At 43.4% G+C, this 17,434-nt stretch overlaps 1 protein-coding gene across 1 annotated transcript in view; it reads right to left on the reverse strand.

The window, feature by feature from the left end:
- Window positions 1–15,442: 15,442 nt before the first annotated feature.
- The window catches only part of FAM149A (family with sequence similarity 149 member A), a 29,015-nt gene continuing 27,023 nt past the window's right edge, over window positions 15,443–17,434 (reverse strand). The window contains exon 14 of the mRNA XM_015425001.1: window positions 15,443–15,516. Within this exon, the coding sequence (XP_015280487.1) occupies window positions 15,443–15,516 (74 nt within the window). The remainder of the gene's footprint in view (window positions 15,517–17,434) is intronic.

Raw genomic sequence — 17,434 nt, forward strand, 5'->3', positions numbered from 1 at the left:
CACTGGAGAAGACCCTGATGCTGGGAAAGATTGAAGGTCAAAGAAGACGGGGACGGCAAAGGATGAGATGGTTAGACAGTGTCATAGATGCAACGAACATGAAGTTGAGCAAACTTCAGAGGACGGCGGAAGACCGGAGGGGCTGGCGTGATCTGGTCCATGGGGTCGCGAAGAGTCGGACTCAACTGTGCGACTGAACAACAAAAATGTTTTATAAGCTGCCTTGGGCATTGTAGAAAGGCAGGATATAAATATTTTAAATAAATATTGAGTCCTGGATCCTTTCAAATGACTTATCGAGCTCATCACAGAACAGGAATTAGTTATCATATGTGGTCATATGTACCCTAGATATAGCCCTGGGATAAAGGGAGCTACCTTCCCTTTGTTAATTAACTTCATGAAACTTGGCATAAGAAGTATCAGCTTAGGTTCCACACCCATATTTAAGAAACACGCAGATCTAAACAATATAAGGTATCTATGAGTAAGGGATCATATGGCTCTACAAATTTAGAAGGAACATGGCTATCCAGATAGCATGATGAAACTCAAAATAAATAATGGAGAATACTACAGCGTTCTGGGCTGAAGAATTAGCAAATCTCAAGCACTCAGTCAATATTAATCAAGCACTCAAAGTCAATACCCAACACTAGCACCTCACTAACGAGCCAGTCACTCCAGGCACGCAGATGCTGAGCATTACTTAAGAGTGGAGGCAAAAGCCCTGAGTACAAGACAGTTGTATCTACCAATCCTTGAAGGTCTAAATGGGATCCAAGTAATTAGCAAATAATCCAAGAGGAGAAAAAGGAAATTCATGAGTCTTCATGGCAAGAAGTGCATTGTGAGCAAGGATTCTGCTCTCAGTTAAAATCTGTGAGCTGGAGGCTAAAAAACTGTGAGCTAGCTCACACTAACTCAGCTTAGAGGGAACACTGGTTACAGGACAAGCAGAATAACCCCAAAACAAATTATTCTTTTCTTCTCTGTTGTCCTAGAATGCTTCATAGAACTGCTAAATGGGGGGGGGGGAGAGTAATATCGCCTCAAACTAAACCATCTTCTACCCTAAAAGCTCCTTTAGAAAAGTCATCAGTTCAAAGATATTTTATTTATTTATCTAACATTATTTATACTCCATGTTCTCACTTGGAGTCATGGTGGATTACATAGAGTGAATTAATACAATTGATAGGGTGGGATACTCAATGAACAATGCACTTGGATTAGAATTAGAGAACCAACCAGAAGTCTAAAAACAGAATTGAAGCGAAACATAAGTATTAGTATGACACATTAAATAATGCAAAAATCACTTAGTAGGATCCTAGTTTCAGCAAGCTATACACAGTAGTACAGATCACAGAACCTCATGATTTTCCCAAGCAACTTTGTGAATATTTAGTGCAGTGCTTCCACAGAAAAGCCCTTTTGAATAATTCAGTTCTGCATTGTTCACGGAAAGCCAGGAGAGTGGGAGCCTTCCTGACCTCCTCAGGCACACTGCTCTGTGAGACAGGAGCCACAACAAAGAAGACATTGTGTAGAGGTGATTGTTGATTTTGCCCATTTGCAGGTTGACGCCTGCAGATGACCTTGCTCAGATGAGCAAAGTTATCATTGCAGAGCATGGGGGAGAGACAGACTCATAGATATGAGGGTTCAAAGGCATGAAGGGCTTTGTATGTGATAGTCAATACCTTAAACTGAGCCCGACAACTGATGGGCAGCCAGTGGAGTGATTGCAGAATGGGAGTAATATGTGTGTTCCATCTAGCTCTCAACAATAGCCAAGCCGTGGCATTCTGCACCAACTGGAGCTTCTAAATTGATTTTGAGGAGAGACCAATGCAGTAGTCTAGTCTCAATGTTACTGTGGCAAGGATCCAGGTGGCCAGCTCAGCCATATCATGATACAGGGACATCTTTTGGACTAGGCTGATTTGGAAGAAAACCTGCATTAGGGTGCTTCTCCCGTAATCATGTTGCATCAATATAACTCCGAGTGTCTTAACTTGAGTCAGTATGGGTCAGTTGAACTCCATCAAAAGTAGGGACCACAATGTCCTTCAAGATCTTTGCCTTGCCAGCCAGTTTTATCGCACCGTGGATATTTCTTTCTAAAATCTACTGTAACTAATTATTTAATGAAGATATTAACGTTCCAGCACATTATTGCAATTATATGCAACACAATCAGCAAGATCCCACAATACAAAAGACCAAAAGACACATTTATGAAATAGCAATATAAGTACTGTAAGCTTTACCCAAATTTACAGAAAGAAAAAAAGGATCTGGTGCCAGGAACTCATAAATGTGGGTTTGAAGGATGATTCATGATCTGTCTGTGTTTCTACACCTGAAAAATTAGATTAAAACTACTGGACCCCATTGGATCAAGCTTTCACTTTAAGGTGTAATTATATTAAGATAATGCTGTTTTTGTTTTTGCTGATCAAGTATTGCACCTGCTTCATCCAAAGTAATTCAGTACATTAATACATCTGTTTTGGTTCTTAATTTCTACATATATCAGAAGACAACTTGCAAACTTATTCCATCATTCCCACCATGTGTCTGAACTATCACACAGTAGCTGTATATTTGCTTCCACTATCGTACAGCTTCAACACAGTTCTCATAACACCATATTCATGGCCTACTTACCATCTTATTGCCACCGATCCTCCATTTTGTTGGCCTTTCTCTCTTCCCTTCATCTTGATGATTGAGGCCAGCTTTGCCATTCACATAAGGTCTAGAAAACAAGTTTTGGGCTATCTCCAAAACAAAAACTGTGTGCCACCAAAGAAAGTTCAGGGTCAGGCTTAATTCTGCACAATCTCAGGCCCAGGATCTCTCAGTAATTAATCACGAGCCCTATAGTACAACAGGATCTGGACATAGGGTTGCCAGAATTACAACTAATCTCTATAGTACAAAGATCAATTCGCCTGGAGAAAATGGTTGCTGCTACTGAGGGTAAGTTCTATGGCATTTACCCTGCAGAGGTCCCTCCCCTCCCCAAAATCTGCAGGGATTTCCCATCTCACAGTTGGCAGCCCTATGACACCTTAGCACTTAAGCTTTAAAAAGGTAAAGGTAAAGGTTCCCTTGCTCGAAAGCCAGTTGAATCCGACTCTAGGGTTGCGGTGCTCATCTCCGTTTCAAAGCCGAAGAGCCAGCGCTGTCCGAAGACATTTCCGTGGTCATGTGGCCGGCATGACTAAACACCAAGGCACACGGAACGCTGTTACCTTCCCACCAAAGTGGTACCTATTTATCTACTTGCAATTTCTTGCTTTTGAATTGCTAGGTTGGCAGGAGCTGGAACTAGAGATGGGAGCCCACTCCATCATGCGGCACCCGGGTCTCGAACTGCTGAACTACTGACCTTCCACAGCCTGCAGTTCAGCGTCTTAACCACTTGAGCCACCGCAGCTCCACTTAAGCTTTAGAAAGAAGTAATATCTTAGCATTTTCCCTTAAGAGTTTCCTAGTTCAAGGTGATCTAATTTGAACAATGAAGTTTCCCACCACAAATTGCAGCTCAGTAAGATAATTGCTTCTAAGGTGTCCAGAGACCTTTCTTCACTTTCCTTATCTGGCAATATTTCTAGTACCCCACAAACTCCTTCCTCCTCACCTTCATGCAATTGAAGAGCATACCTTTACCTCACCTGGATTCTCTCTCCCCTTCTTCAAGCTCAAGAAAAAAAAGTCTTGTTTTCATTGAAAGTTTCTGGCCTTAAGGACAAACTGAGTTTTTACCTGGCATGGCTAGAAAGTCCCATTTCTGAAACACGTTGCATGCCTTCTGGCCTCTCCCTTACCCTCTTGATTTATGCTTAGGTCACTAATTTAGATTATTGGCTATCACTATGTCTATTGCACCTGCCAGCAGGATCAGTGCCTGGAATCTACTCAGATAGCTATAAACACTGTAGGGTTGCCAACCTCTTGGTGGGGCCTGGAGATCTCTCCAGACAATAGAGTTCAGTTTGCCTGGATAAAATGGCTGTTTTGGAGGATGGACTGTATGGAATTATATCCCACTGATGTCCCCCCCCTTCCCCAAACTCCACCCTCCCCAGATTCCACCAGGCAAATCTCAACCCTACTTCTTATTCTCTCTTTTAGCCTCTTGTCTCTCCCTCCACAAATGACACACATTGTAAAATGTGTGGGCGGTAAGAATATTTGCATTTTAACATGGGCGTTGTAGTGTTTGCCATGGTTGATCTATAACTGATATTATCATGACAGCAGAATGTCCTAATTATTCCCGTCAGTAAAATTATCTTTCATTGGGAGCCTTGTCACCTTGTCAAACAATCCCTTGACTGCTGAGTCTGTTGACCAGTTGGGTAAAACCCAAGACAGTAGCTCCTCAGTAGGAGGTGATGGAAGGGAGGTTTTTTCCACTGCGTTCAGGCTACCTTATCGTGAGATTTGGGGCTGAATTTGAAAATGGGCTCTGTGACACGCAGGATATTCAGTGCCACCACCTGCAGTTTCTTTTTTCTTTAGCCTGAAATACCTTCAAGTATAGAGCATTAGTGTTAAAGCACGTTAACTGACATTACCAAGCACTAGTTGTAGGGGCTGATTCAGGTAAAGATTTATTGTTGATCTTTACAAAAGGGAACACATTTCAAGAAAGCAAGTGGGGATGCTGACAAGTCATATCTAGGCATCAGTTGAGAAAATGACAAAAATCATCACTACAGTCTATCAGTTGGTCCAGTGTAAAAATCTCCCTATTGGTCCCAGCAGCAGCTTGGGCACTTTAAGCTGCAGCTAGACAAACACTTGTCAGGGACGCTCTCTAGGCTGATCCTGCACTAAGCAGGGGGTCAGATTAGGTGGCCTGTATGGCCCCTTCCAACTCAGTGATTCTTTGATTCTAGCCTCGATAAAAAAAGGTTTCTTCCCAATTTTTAAAGTCTGGCTTGGTCCATAATGTTAATTTGGCATGTGAAAATAAATCAAATTCTCATGACAGTGTGGACCAATGCTCCCTCTAAGCTGTGGAGTCCTGTGAGCAAAAACTCTACTTTGGGAGCTTCTGGCATTAAAGTTGCGAGCGAACAATTTGGCTACTGCATGAATTAGTTTGCTCTGGAGCCATCCTTCCGGAACTGAGACAAAAATGTCTGAGCCGGTGGCTAAAAAACTGTGAGCTAGCTCACACTAACTCAGCTTAGAGGGAACACTGGTGTGGACCACTGTTCTCTAACTGCAGAAATTGCAGAAGGAATGGGATCCATTCTAACATAAGTGGACCTTAATGCATTCCACTTAGGGAGGGGCCCCAGACAGGAAGTCTCCAAAAGAGCCTAAGTCCAACTGCCAGGAGAGAACTTGTAATTAGTACAAGTTAACAGATAAACCTGATCATATTAACTAAGATCAAATAAACCAAATCTTCCTTCATTGGATGGGTGCTACATCCTCTTTAAAGAAATCCAAGGTGGTAAAGAACCCCACATAAGTTTGATTTTGTGCGTCTCATGGCAACCCAAAATATTATCCAAATGCTGCAAGGATCTTTGCCATTGTCTGCACATGTGCAGTTATCTCTAGTAACCTAGGAAGAGCTACCCCCAATTTTTTTTTTTTTTTTAAAAGATTTTACCACAAATCTGGGGGCTGATCCAGGTTTGCAGAACCCTAAGTGAGAGCTATGTCTGACCCTGTCATTAAGATTTTCTTAGCCATACAGGGGTCAGCCCTTCGTTATTAGATCTACAGGTAAGTATAGGATGAATTCAGTTCAGGTTTTGATTAACTTGTATCTAATAGCTGTTGCTTCTTGCATTAATGATATTTAAATAATTAATGGACATTTGTGCTGCATGCTATGGTTATATATGTGTTTTTTCCTTGTAGCTGCTGTTTAATATATTCCTGTTTGGAAGCTTAAAAATGCTAATGACAATGGCTGCAAAGTAAACTGTCAATCCTACAATCTTTTAAGGCATCAATCTCTTCACATCTACTTTTGGAACATCTTACATGCAAAAGTTATGCACGGTTAATTGGCACAAAATGTTTTTCTTCTCATCTTTCATAATAATAACTCTATGACAATTTCCTTCATAATATGGTAAAAACAGGAAATATCCCTCAAAAGAGATATGAGCACACTGTCATTCACAGTGACCCTGCCAGTTCATTTGGAATTGAATTAGCAGCACAGAAATGGCCCTAGTGATAATTGCCGGTGACAAGTGCTGAATGCTCTAGAGGGTGACAAGTGTGGGCAACCCTCAACAACTCTGCTAGTCTCATTTTGGATAGAACACCCAAGCACAGAATTATGTGTTTGCAGCCAACTCATGGAGACCCAAGCAAGGGGATTTCAAGGCAAGTGAGAAGCAGAGGGGGTTTGCCATTGCCATCCTTTGCATTGTCTTCCTTGGTTGCCTCCCTTCCAAGTACCAACCCTGCTTAGCTTCTGAGATCTGAAGAGATCAGGCCATGCCACCTCCTCTCCCATGATTATTATGGTGGTGGTGGACTGGACAGTGCTGTCAAGTCACAGCCAACGTTTTAAGATGAGAGACTAGCAGAGGCGGTTTCCCATTGCCTGCCTCTGTATTTTATTTATTTATTCATTTTATTATATTTATACCCCGCCCTCCCAGCGAACGGGCTCAGGGCGGCTTACATAAGGCACAAAGTGCATGCAATATATAAAAACTAAAACAATTAAAATTCAGTTCTATCAGATGCACAAATAGAAAACTCCTAACATTTTGTATAACAGGAGGGGAGGGCTAGGGCCGCAAACAGATATTACCCGGCCCTCCGGCAGTATCGCTCTGTAATGGAGCAGTGGTAGTAGTGGCAGTGGCGGCTCCTACTCAAAAGCCCGGTGGAAGAGCTCTGTCTTACAGGCCCTGCGGAACTGCACAAGGTCCAGCAGGGCCCTGATCTCCTCCGGGAGCTCATTCCACCAGATAGGGGTACGCCTAAATTTTTCTGAGTAGGGGTAAAAACTGGGGGGGGGCGATTTTGGATGGGAGGAACACTTAAATCATTCCTTTTCCCCAGCCCCATGGCTTTGTAAAAGAAAAAAAGATCATGGAACTACACAAACCAGTAGTGCCAAGAATACAACGGTAGCCTAGGGAAGGACTATGCCTCAGTGGTTGAGTATACACTTGGCATACTCACAGGCCCAGGTTCAATCCACAGCATCTGCAGTTGAAAGGATCTGGTAGCAGATGGTATGAAAGACCTCACCCTTGAGATCCCACCCCAGAGAGCCACTTGCCAGTAAACTAGACAATACTCTGACCTCAATAGATCAATGGTCCAACTCAGCTGCTCTGGGGCCCCACTGGGGAGGAAAGTGGCATATAAATGCTTAAATAAATAAGTAAACATCAAAATATAGGTAGAAGCACTGGTCCATGTTGTACAGGATGCTCTACCAACTTGAAAAGCCAAAGCCAATACTAGAATGTACCTATGGCCTTCTGGGAAGAAAAGGCCATCCAGTGGAAAAACAAAATGGAAGCCATCCAACTGGCAACATAAAAACCTGTACTTGATGAATGGCATTATGTTTTCAATTGGATATACAGGAGGCAAACAAAAGGCCTTAAGATCATGGCCTGTATGCTTTTTTCCTGCCTCTTTTTTTTTTAATGTCAAGCCTCATGAAAAGATTTGAAGAACTTAAAAGACTGCATACTGTACTGTGTTGCTCTAGTTGGTCTTAGTAAAAGGTATTATATTGTTTTTGATTTTTCAACATTGCTATCAGTTACGTAAGTGTAGAAAAAGGAGGAGATTGGATTTATACACCACTCTTCACTTGGAGTCTCAGAGTGGCTTACAATCTCCTTTCCCTTCCTCTCCCCACGACACCCTGTGAGGTAGGTGGGGCTGAGAGAGCTCTCTCGAGAACTGCCCCTGAGAGAACAACTCTGAGAGAACTGTGACTGACTCGAGGTCACTCCAGCAGCTGCATGTGGAGGAATAGGGAATTGAACCTGGTTCTCCCAGATTAGAGTCCACACTCTTAACCACCAAATTGGCTGCCAACCTCCAGGTAGGCATCTAAAGATCTCCCAGAATGACAAGAGCTCTCCAGACGACACAGAGCAGTTCCTCTGGAGAAAATGGCTGATTTGGAGAGTGGCCTCCATGGCATTATACCCTCCTTCCCAAATCCTACCCTTCCCAGGCTCCACCTCCAAATCTCCAGGAATTTCCCAAATGGAGCTGGCAATGCTAGAAGTGCCTAAATTTTATTTTTCATTTCATTGTTCCTAGAATCTATTTTTAGAAAAACAATATAAATACACTTTAAAAAACCAACAGTTAATGGGATCTTTAACGTCTTTGTTTCACAGTTTTAGAAACATGTTGTTGCCTTATTTTGGCAACTGTATCATTCCCTGCATGTTTCTTTTTAAGTCTGAGAAGAACAGGGGTCATTTCCTGCAGGAGCGCAAAGGAGCGGAGCTCCGGCAGTAAAGAGCCCGGGGGGTGGGCACATGCAACAAGCCCCACCCCCTGCTCCCAGCAGCCCTCAGTCAGAGCCAGAAGCAGCCAGGTAAGCTGCAGAGGCCCCCCCCAGTCCAAAACAGTCCAGTGGCACCTTTAAGACCAAGTTTTATTCAGGTACAAGCAAGGACAGATCTGCACGCCCTCCCCGTCCCCTATAGGTAGCAATCCAAAACAGTCCAGTGGAGCCTGAGCGGTGAGTGTTGCCTTCTGACACACTTCCGGTGATGTCGGGGTGGTGGCATATGCAAATAGGTTATGCTAATGTGTTATGCTAATGAGCTCCTGCATCTCTTTTTCTACGAAATGACCCCTGGAGAAGAATAACTTAAACATCTGAAGTATTTGTTTCACGTTCCAGAAACTGTATTTGGCTGCTGTTAAAAAGGAACATAAGTTTTACAATATGAAAATGTAGCAAAACGTGTATTGATAGGTATGCCAATGGAGTCCATCAGACTTCTCTACAAACCACACATGCACTGACTGGACTTTCATTGGTGCGCACACAAAACTACCATGATACATTTTAAAATGTCATTGTGATATATGTACCTGTCTTTCATCCACCGAGTGGACTCAGAATACAATGCACATTTAAAAAAATGTAAGTTAAACAGAAAGTTAAACAGAAATATACATGTCTCCAATAAAATCTTAAATTAGGTGACAAACCACAAGGGTGTCCCGGGGCTTGGGCTGGGTCCCATTGACACAGCTCACAGAGGACCACAGGCAAAGAGCTAAGGGCTCACACCTATGGCCAAGCCCTGGCTTCAAATACCTGCAAAAACAGTGTATGCAAAGCACGGAGAAAAAAAGTGGGAAGTATTCCATCTCCCTCTGTGAAACTGATTGGCAGCTGGCCCATAACAACCACAAGGAAGTATCACTTATATAACACCCTAATTACTATGGGATTAATTGCCACAAGGTATTCTGACGGATGCCAGCATGTATGTATTTAATAATAGTTTAAGTGCTGACTTTTCCATAACTAGGGCTATGAAGTCCAGATTTAGAGACTGTCTATACCAACGGACTGGGCACAAATGAGAAGAGACACTTGACTGTCTTATGACGTTCTCTAACCAGGCCCGACCCTGCTTAGCTTCCGAGATCAAATGAGATCAGGCGTGTTCAGGGTGGCATGACGATCTCAAACATAATCATTGTTGGCAATTGCCAGATTCGTTAGAACTCTGGTTTGATTCTGAATGAAAATTTTTATGGTCTTTACATTACTGCTTTCTGTACTGCACATTCTGCAGTACAACACGCAAACCAAAGCTTTATTTGTTGACGACCACTGAAAATGGAATTAAATCAAACCTGTAGGCCTCACCCCCCAACAACAGCCCCTTTTCAGCCGTTTAAGCCATCTACTTCCCCACCTCCTATCACAGTAATCTGTGACAATGTGAAGAATCCAAACTGTCCCTCACATAAGCAAATGAGAATCCTTCATGATAGCCGATACATCAGATTGATTGTACACTCCACCTTTCTCTCCAATGAGCATACATTGTTCTTCTCCCCTCTGCTTTATCCTCACAACGACCCGGTGAGGCAGGTTGAGATTGTGACTGGCCAAAGGTCACCCAGCCAGCTTCCGTGGCAGAGTGGGGATTTGAACTTGAGTCTCCCAGATCCTGGCCCAACACTCTTAAGCACCCCACCACGCTCGCTCTCATGAACTGATCCAATTCAGCTTTAAAGCGAAGAAGGTGCTTTTCTCCTCCTCTTCAGCTGGGTGTGGCTCATTCTGAAAATCTGAACAAGCTGTAAACTAGCAGCAGTGCAATTTAGTTTTTAATACAATGCTGCGCACATGAATGAAAACAGGACCCATTTTCAGCATTCCGATTATGGAAGGATAAATAAGCAGCTATACATCTTAGGCTTTTATAACTGAAATAATTAATATGCTTAATATTCATGGTGGGGAGAGGAGAGGCATGACAGGGCAAGGATGTCAGCAGGAGGAGAAGTGGCACTGGTCCGTTGCTCACATGAAGGAATTCCCCTCTACCTCTACCACCAGGCCACTGAGATTTGTATTTCACTCCTTTCCCCACAGACTTATTTTTGTTGTTCAGTCGCACAGTCGAGTCCGACTCTTCACGACCCCATGGACCAGATCACACCAGGCCCTTCTGTTTTCCGCCGTCCTCTGAAGTTGGCTCAACTTCATGTTCGTTGCGTCGATGACACTGTCTAACCATCTCATCCTTTGCCGTCCCTGTCTTCTTTGACCTTCAATCTTTCCCAGCATCAGGGTCTTCTCCAGTGAGTGCTCCCTTCTCATTTGCTGGCCAAATTATTTGAGCTTCAGTTTCATTATCTGGCCTTCCAGGGAAGAGTCAGGGTTGATTTCTTTTAGGATTGACTGATTTGATCTTCTTGCAGTCCAAGGGACTCTCAAGAGTCTTCTCCAGCACCATAGTTCAAAAGAATCTATTCTTCGGCGCTCGGCCTTCCTTATAGTCCAACTCTCGCAGCCATACATGACTACTGGGAATACCATTGCTTTGACCATGCGGACTTTTGTTGGCAGGGTGATGTCTCTACTTTTTATCATGCTGTTTAGGTTCGCCATCGCTTTCCTCCCAAGGAGCAGGCGTCTTTTAATTTCATTGCTTCTGTCACAGTCTGCGGTGATCTGGGATCCCAGGAACGTGAAGTTTGTCACTACTTCCACGACTTCCCCTTCTATTTGCCAAGGAGTGATGGGGCCGGATGCCATGATCTTAGTTTTTTTCATGTTGAGCTTCAAGCCCACTTTTGCGCTCTCCTCTTTTATCCAGAGCAAGAGGCTCTTTAGATCCTCTTCACTTTCTGCCATTAGAGTGGTATCGTCTGCATATTTGAGGTTGTTGATCTTTTCCCCAGCAATCTTAATTCCTGCTTGTGATTCATCCAGGCCAGCATTTCGCATGATGTACTTTGCATATATATTAAATAAGCAAGGTGACAATATACATCCTTGTCGTACTCCTTTTCCTATGCTAAACCAATCAGTTGTTCCATATCCGGTTCTGTCGCTTCTTGACCCTTATACAGGTTTCTCAAGAGACATATGAGATGGTCTGGTACTCCCATCTCTTTAAGAACCTGCCATAGTTTGTTGTGATCCACACAGGCTTTAGCATAGTCAATGAAGCAGAAGTAGATGTTTTTCTGGTACTCGCTTGCTTTCTCCATAATCCAGCAAATGTTGGCAATTTGATCTCTAGTTCCTTATAGTGAAAGCAGAAAGTGCATTATGAAATGCATGAATTATTGCTGCTGCAACCAGGCTGCTCACTGAATCCAAAGTCAAGCCTGCCTTTTTTATTGTTTTTTCTGTTGCGAAAAGTCTTCTCCTAGCCAAGCGTTGATGCCTCCTGTCCTTACTTCCACAAAACTACCCCACAGTCCTTCACACGTGTTGTCCACTCCTTCTTCCCACCCCCACACTCCTCACAAGGATTTAAGTCAGAATTGTTTGCTCTGAAAATGCAGTATTTGCAGAAAACAATAAGCCTGGTTGCAGTGGTGCTGCAAAAGAACTAGACTGGCACTTGGCTGATTATTCCTTCAGCTTACCTAACACACACAGGTCAGGAAATCAAGGGAACCCTGCCCACCACCACCACCACCACCCCGCCCTGCTGCTGCCTGGCTCCCCTACACAGCCCTGAGCAGGAGTGTTAAGTGTTTTTACAGGACATGCTGTGAACATCCAGAAGAAGGTGGAGCACCTTTTAGAGCTAATGAATTGCCCAATACTACCCAATTGTTTATTTCACACCAGGAATTTCCATCTTATTAGAAGAGCTGGATGAAGTTATTTGAACAGAACTAGGTGTCCAAGTTAAATATTTTAAGAACGCACCTGAGAATTTTTCTGATGTGCATACTGAAATGTTTATTTTAAATGTACAACATTGGCAACCTTTTCAGAGAAGTCAGTTTATTCAGCAACTTGAAGGCTACAAGGGACAGCCTGATGCCTACCTAGAGCGATAACATTCCAAGTCCCACCTGCCTCTTGACAAAAGGTACTCAGAACTTTGGAATTTGAGCTGAAGACAGTAGTAGAATGAATATATATATATGGCTTGTGATAGTGGCTAGGGTCCTCTGAAAAAAATCTCTCCTGATGGGACTTTCACCAATGGAGTGGGGCCCTTACCACCCCCCTCTAAATGCAGCCAAAAATGCACTTTAAAATACTACATCTGGGGGAGAGGGGACACCCAGGAACAGAATGGGGAGGGGGGGGGTTGGAATTGCAAGTTGCTTACACTTCAGCCATTACAGAGTTAAATGTTGTTTGTTCGGAAACAGGATGTTACTGTTACATAATGTATTCAACGGTGGGAAAGTTTGTGGGAGTTGTTTGTAGAAATGATTTGATCTAGCATTAATGTATTCACAAGGTTTATGGCCCTTGGTGCGAACCAAAGAGGTAGTTCTCTTCTAGAAGCCAAGACAGATAGAAAGATGTAGATGTTAGCATATATTACTGAGAGTAGCTGCAAGTATGTAAACTTTTATTTTATTGATTTTATCCAAAGTACCATACCCATGTTTTATTTTGTTTTTATAGTAAAGATATTTTTCTTTTACTAAGTGTGGCTCGTGGTTGCAATGAAAACATCGAATCCCAACAGGGGGGGAAGAGTCAGACTCTGTGGTGGAAGGGGAGAATCAGCAAAGATCACCCCCGCCCTTCCATTAGTAGACATTTAATACTGGATCCAAACCCAGAATTTCTCAGCCTTATTAGGATGCTGTGAACACGGGATGGGGCAAGCCCCATAAACACTGCCCTGAACTCCTTGAAGAAGATCCAAAACAGTTATCAAATGAACAGTTTTCTTGTTGTCCAGGTCTATGTACCACTTAGTTTTAACTAACATTTCCTTGTGTGTTCTCTCTCCCTCCCTCCCTCCCTCCACACACACAGACACACACCCATTACAGAGAGAAAACAAATGAGGCTTTTGGATTGTCGGCCCATAGTTCTTTAAGGAAGGCTGTGGCTTGGTTGGGTGGTCTACTGAAATCTCTAGTGTAATGAGAACAGCAGATATTTCAAAATAAAAAGTATTGGTGTGAAATGATGCTTTGGCTTCTGAAGCAAACATTTTAATCGATTTGCTAAAAAGGACGGATTGTATTAGCAGGTGATATTTTTAAAACTTCAGGAAGATAAAAAGTTTATACTTAGAGTATTATGCACAATTCAGCAAGCCAGCCCAGTTCTTGACAGTTTATGGCATAATTCTGCTAGGTGGAGCCATCTTCTTTTATAGTGAATGACTCTATTGGAGCCGCTTTAGAGCACTTTATACACTAACTACTGGCAAAGAGTGTAGTCTGGATCACTAATCACACTTCAAGGAGGAGATGCCGAGGAAAAAGAAAAGCCAGGGTAAGAGGCAAGGCAATACTTTTAAAACAAAGGAGGAGGACATAATCAGAGAGATTAGAGAAGAACTTGGGAGTCTGCACGCAATCGATATTCGTGCTAGCCAAAACATTGGTAATATGTGGACTACTCTGGGGAAGTGTAAGCTAAGGATGTGTAACAAAATTCTCCCCGTCCAAATTCCTCCATGGATCCTTGTGTTCTAAAGTACTTCACCCTGTTTGTAAAGTGGTACCAATGAACAGCAACACACTGGTCATCTACTTTTGATTCCTTGGCTTGTTTTACGACATATAAGCTGCAACCCTAAGAGTGCTTTCCTGGGAGTAAGACCCACTGAAAAAATTTGGACTTTATTTCCAAGTAGACCTGCTTAGGGTTGCTTCCACATGCATGCACAATTTTGATGCAGTTGTCAATTTGTACCTTTCTTCTTTACAGGTTACCTGTGTGCACTGATGTATAATGTGTAAAACCCTGTAAGAAAAGGGCAAGAAAGAAACAGCTACACATTCCTGTTTTCCCTGGTGGACAAAATGGCAGCCTGGGGGATAATTTAGATTACACAAAAAAAAAAAAGGAGGAGGAGGAGGAAAGGAAACAATTAAACCCCTTCCTTACTCTGAGTCAGAGTCCAACATGGCTGCAATTTAAATATTTTTTTAAAAATCAAGAAAACCAGTTGTAAATCTATCATTACATAGTTTGGCTCTTTGGTTTCAGTCTCACTTTCATTCTGTTTTTCATCCCAATCCTGGAGACCATAAAGGAGTATCCAAAAGTCCCCAAAGGCTGATTTTCAAGTCCTCTGCCCAGAACATGTGAGCCAGGGTTGATGCAGATATGACATAGAGCACAGAGAGGGAAAAGAGGGCATATACAAAGCCACTCTGTGTAATCTTTAGATCAGTCAGTCAGGTTCTTCTCTGAGCTGGGTCAGATAAAATCAGGGATTACACAACTCCCTGGCTCCCGAGGCTCAGGAGTTTGCTAACCTCTTTCATGTTGACTAGCTCCAGGACTGGAGCCTTGAAACCAGTCTTTGGAGGCTTTGTCTGACCTTTGACAAAATTTGGGTGAAAAGCAGCAAAACATCTGACTTTCATGCAGTCTGCTTAGTATTTAATTGAAAAGTGAAACATGAAGATCAAAGCTTATGGAAAAAATTTGGCTCAGTTTTTGTTTTTACTTGTATTGGTCCACAAAGAAAGCAGAACCAGGAAGGCACTTTCCTATAGAAGCCAGCACATGCCCTTAGAAAGCAAATATCACTAACATTTATTCTGCATTTCAGACATTAGCCACTGCCTCATTTGCTTTTGTTAATGTTCTTTTAGAGGTTTTGGTGAAGCAACTTTCAATAGAAGGCCATATGCAGAGACAGAATACTAATTCACAGAACTGCATGACTGGTTCTTCATCCTTCTTCACACTAGGCTGAACATTGTAGTTTTCCACCAAGTACTGATCAGCTTGTTGTCATCTGCCATGTTAGGAAGCAACTTGAAATCTCCTCCTAGAGATGGTTGAATTTCTCTGAAATGATTTCACGTGGAATTGTGAGCCTGTAAGCAAAAAAAACAAACACTATTGGGTGTCCAATGATACAGTTCATTCAGACAAGGAAAACCTATGCTGAAATTCTCTCGACAGACAGCCTTGTTTTCTGCTTCAACTTCCATTCTATAAAATAGGAGCAATGCTGTTTTACATCCAAGGAGACTGAGAGGATGCTGCATAAGGTAAAGCCAGTAGATCATCTGCTCCTTAACTTTGCAAGCAAGGCTGCAACCCCTGATTTTGTCTGACCAAGCTTATGGCTCTCCTGTCTAACTGTGCTGAAATTTAGAAAGAACTGCTCCTTACAAGCCTGTCAATGTTTCAGATCAGTCTGCTAAATTCAGCCATACGCTCACCCAGATTGCCTGTTTAACCTTCGTTGCCCAAGTACCCCAGCTCCTAAAAGCTTTCTACTTCCCTTCTTGTCGATATACAGCCTCTCTTATAATGATCTTGGCCTGAAGGTTTGCTCCTGCACTTTCTTCTTCTTAGCTACTCACCCTCCCAATGTCTTGCTTCCCCTTTTCTATAAGCCACTGCCTTCTAGCCACTTCTTCCTTGGCTCTCCACTTCTCAGGCTGTTGTCTGTTCATTCCCGATCCCACAATCTCTTCCCGCCCCCAAGGTTTCCTGTCTTCAGTATCACTGACTATCCAGTCAGTGATCAGGCATCATTCCCCCCCCCCATTCGTGGTCCTCCTGTCGCTAGCCCTTTGTGAAATAATTGTCCCAGACTGCTGCCTTCTTTTCCTCAGTCTTAGGGTTGCCAAGTCTTCTTACCTTGGCTGCGGGGGAGCCTCACCGGGCTTCGGGAGCTCTCCGGCAATGCGTGCGCGCGCACGCAAAGCGCACGGCGGCGCCAGCATGTCACAGGAAGTGACGCACTACGTCGCTCATGTTGAGGGCATGGCCCAGATCATCGGAGGGAAAACCATAGAGTTTTCCCTCCAATGATCGGGCCACGTCCCCAACGTGAGCGACGTGGTTGCGTCACCTCCGGTGACACAGCCACGCTGCACTTCGGGGGGCGGAGTTCCCCCCGGGGCCCGATTCCGCGGCGGCGGGAATACATCCAAATAGGGGGTTTACCCGCCCCCTGCCCCCACTTGGCAGCCGTACTCAGTCTCCTTTCATTATCATTATTATGATCATGTTCTTTTACCCCCCCCCTTCTCACTGAGACCCAAGGCAGATTACAAGTATGATTTAAAAAAAACAACTTTTCAGTCAGTTAGTAAATGGATTACAAGAATGTGGGAACATTTGAACCTAACAACAAAAGATTCCTAGTATGAAGGCTAGGATTGTAGGACTGGGGAGAAAACAAAAAAATGCATGTAAACATATCTTCATGTTTAAGGCACTAAGACAATCAGTGTAGAGAAGACTTTAAGAGTCACCTCCTGAACTATTACACCTCAGCTTTGCTCCTTTTACAATCCTGGTTTTGCACATTTTGCAAAATGATAAAAGAGCAGTCACTCCTCTGCTCTGGCTTCTGCCTCCTCTATCTCTGTTCAGGTCCTGTGAAATCTCTGCCCCCTTCCTTTAGCTCCACATCCTGTGGACTTCTGTCTCCTGGGCCCTGTTTTCATCCAGCTTTCCAGCTCTCAGCATCTCTGTCTACTTATGCAGCTCATTCTGTACCAAGATCCAGTGTGAGGCTGCGGTCACACATGCTAGTTGAAGCATAGGGGAAGCGAGGCTATTTCCTCCAAAGGAATTTGACAAGCAATTGCGAGATGACACATCCCTTTGTAGGTGCGGGCACAGCCCGTCACTGTGTGATTAGACACAAATGCGGGTGAGTCTCTCTTTTTTTTTTTTTGGCCGTTTGTTTCCCAAGTGCATAAATGAGAAATCACACCTCCACACTGAGGGCCCCTTAGAGTATGCGATGATGCACATACTGCAAAGGAGGGG

The sequence above is a fragment of the Gekko japonicus genome, unplaced genomic scaffold (genome assembly GCF_001447785.1).
Source record: "Gekko japonicus isolate JY-2015 unplaced genomic scaffold, Gekko_japonicus_V1.1 scaffold2225, whole genome shotgun sequence".
Classification (NCBI taxonomy): domain Eukaryota; kingdom Metazoa; phylum Chordata; class Lepidosauria; order Squamata; family Gekkonidae; genus Gekko; species Gekko japonicus.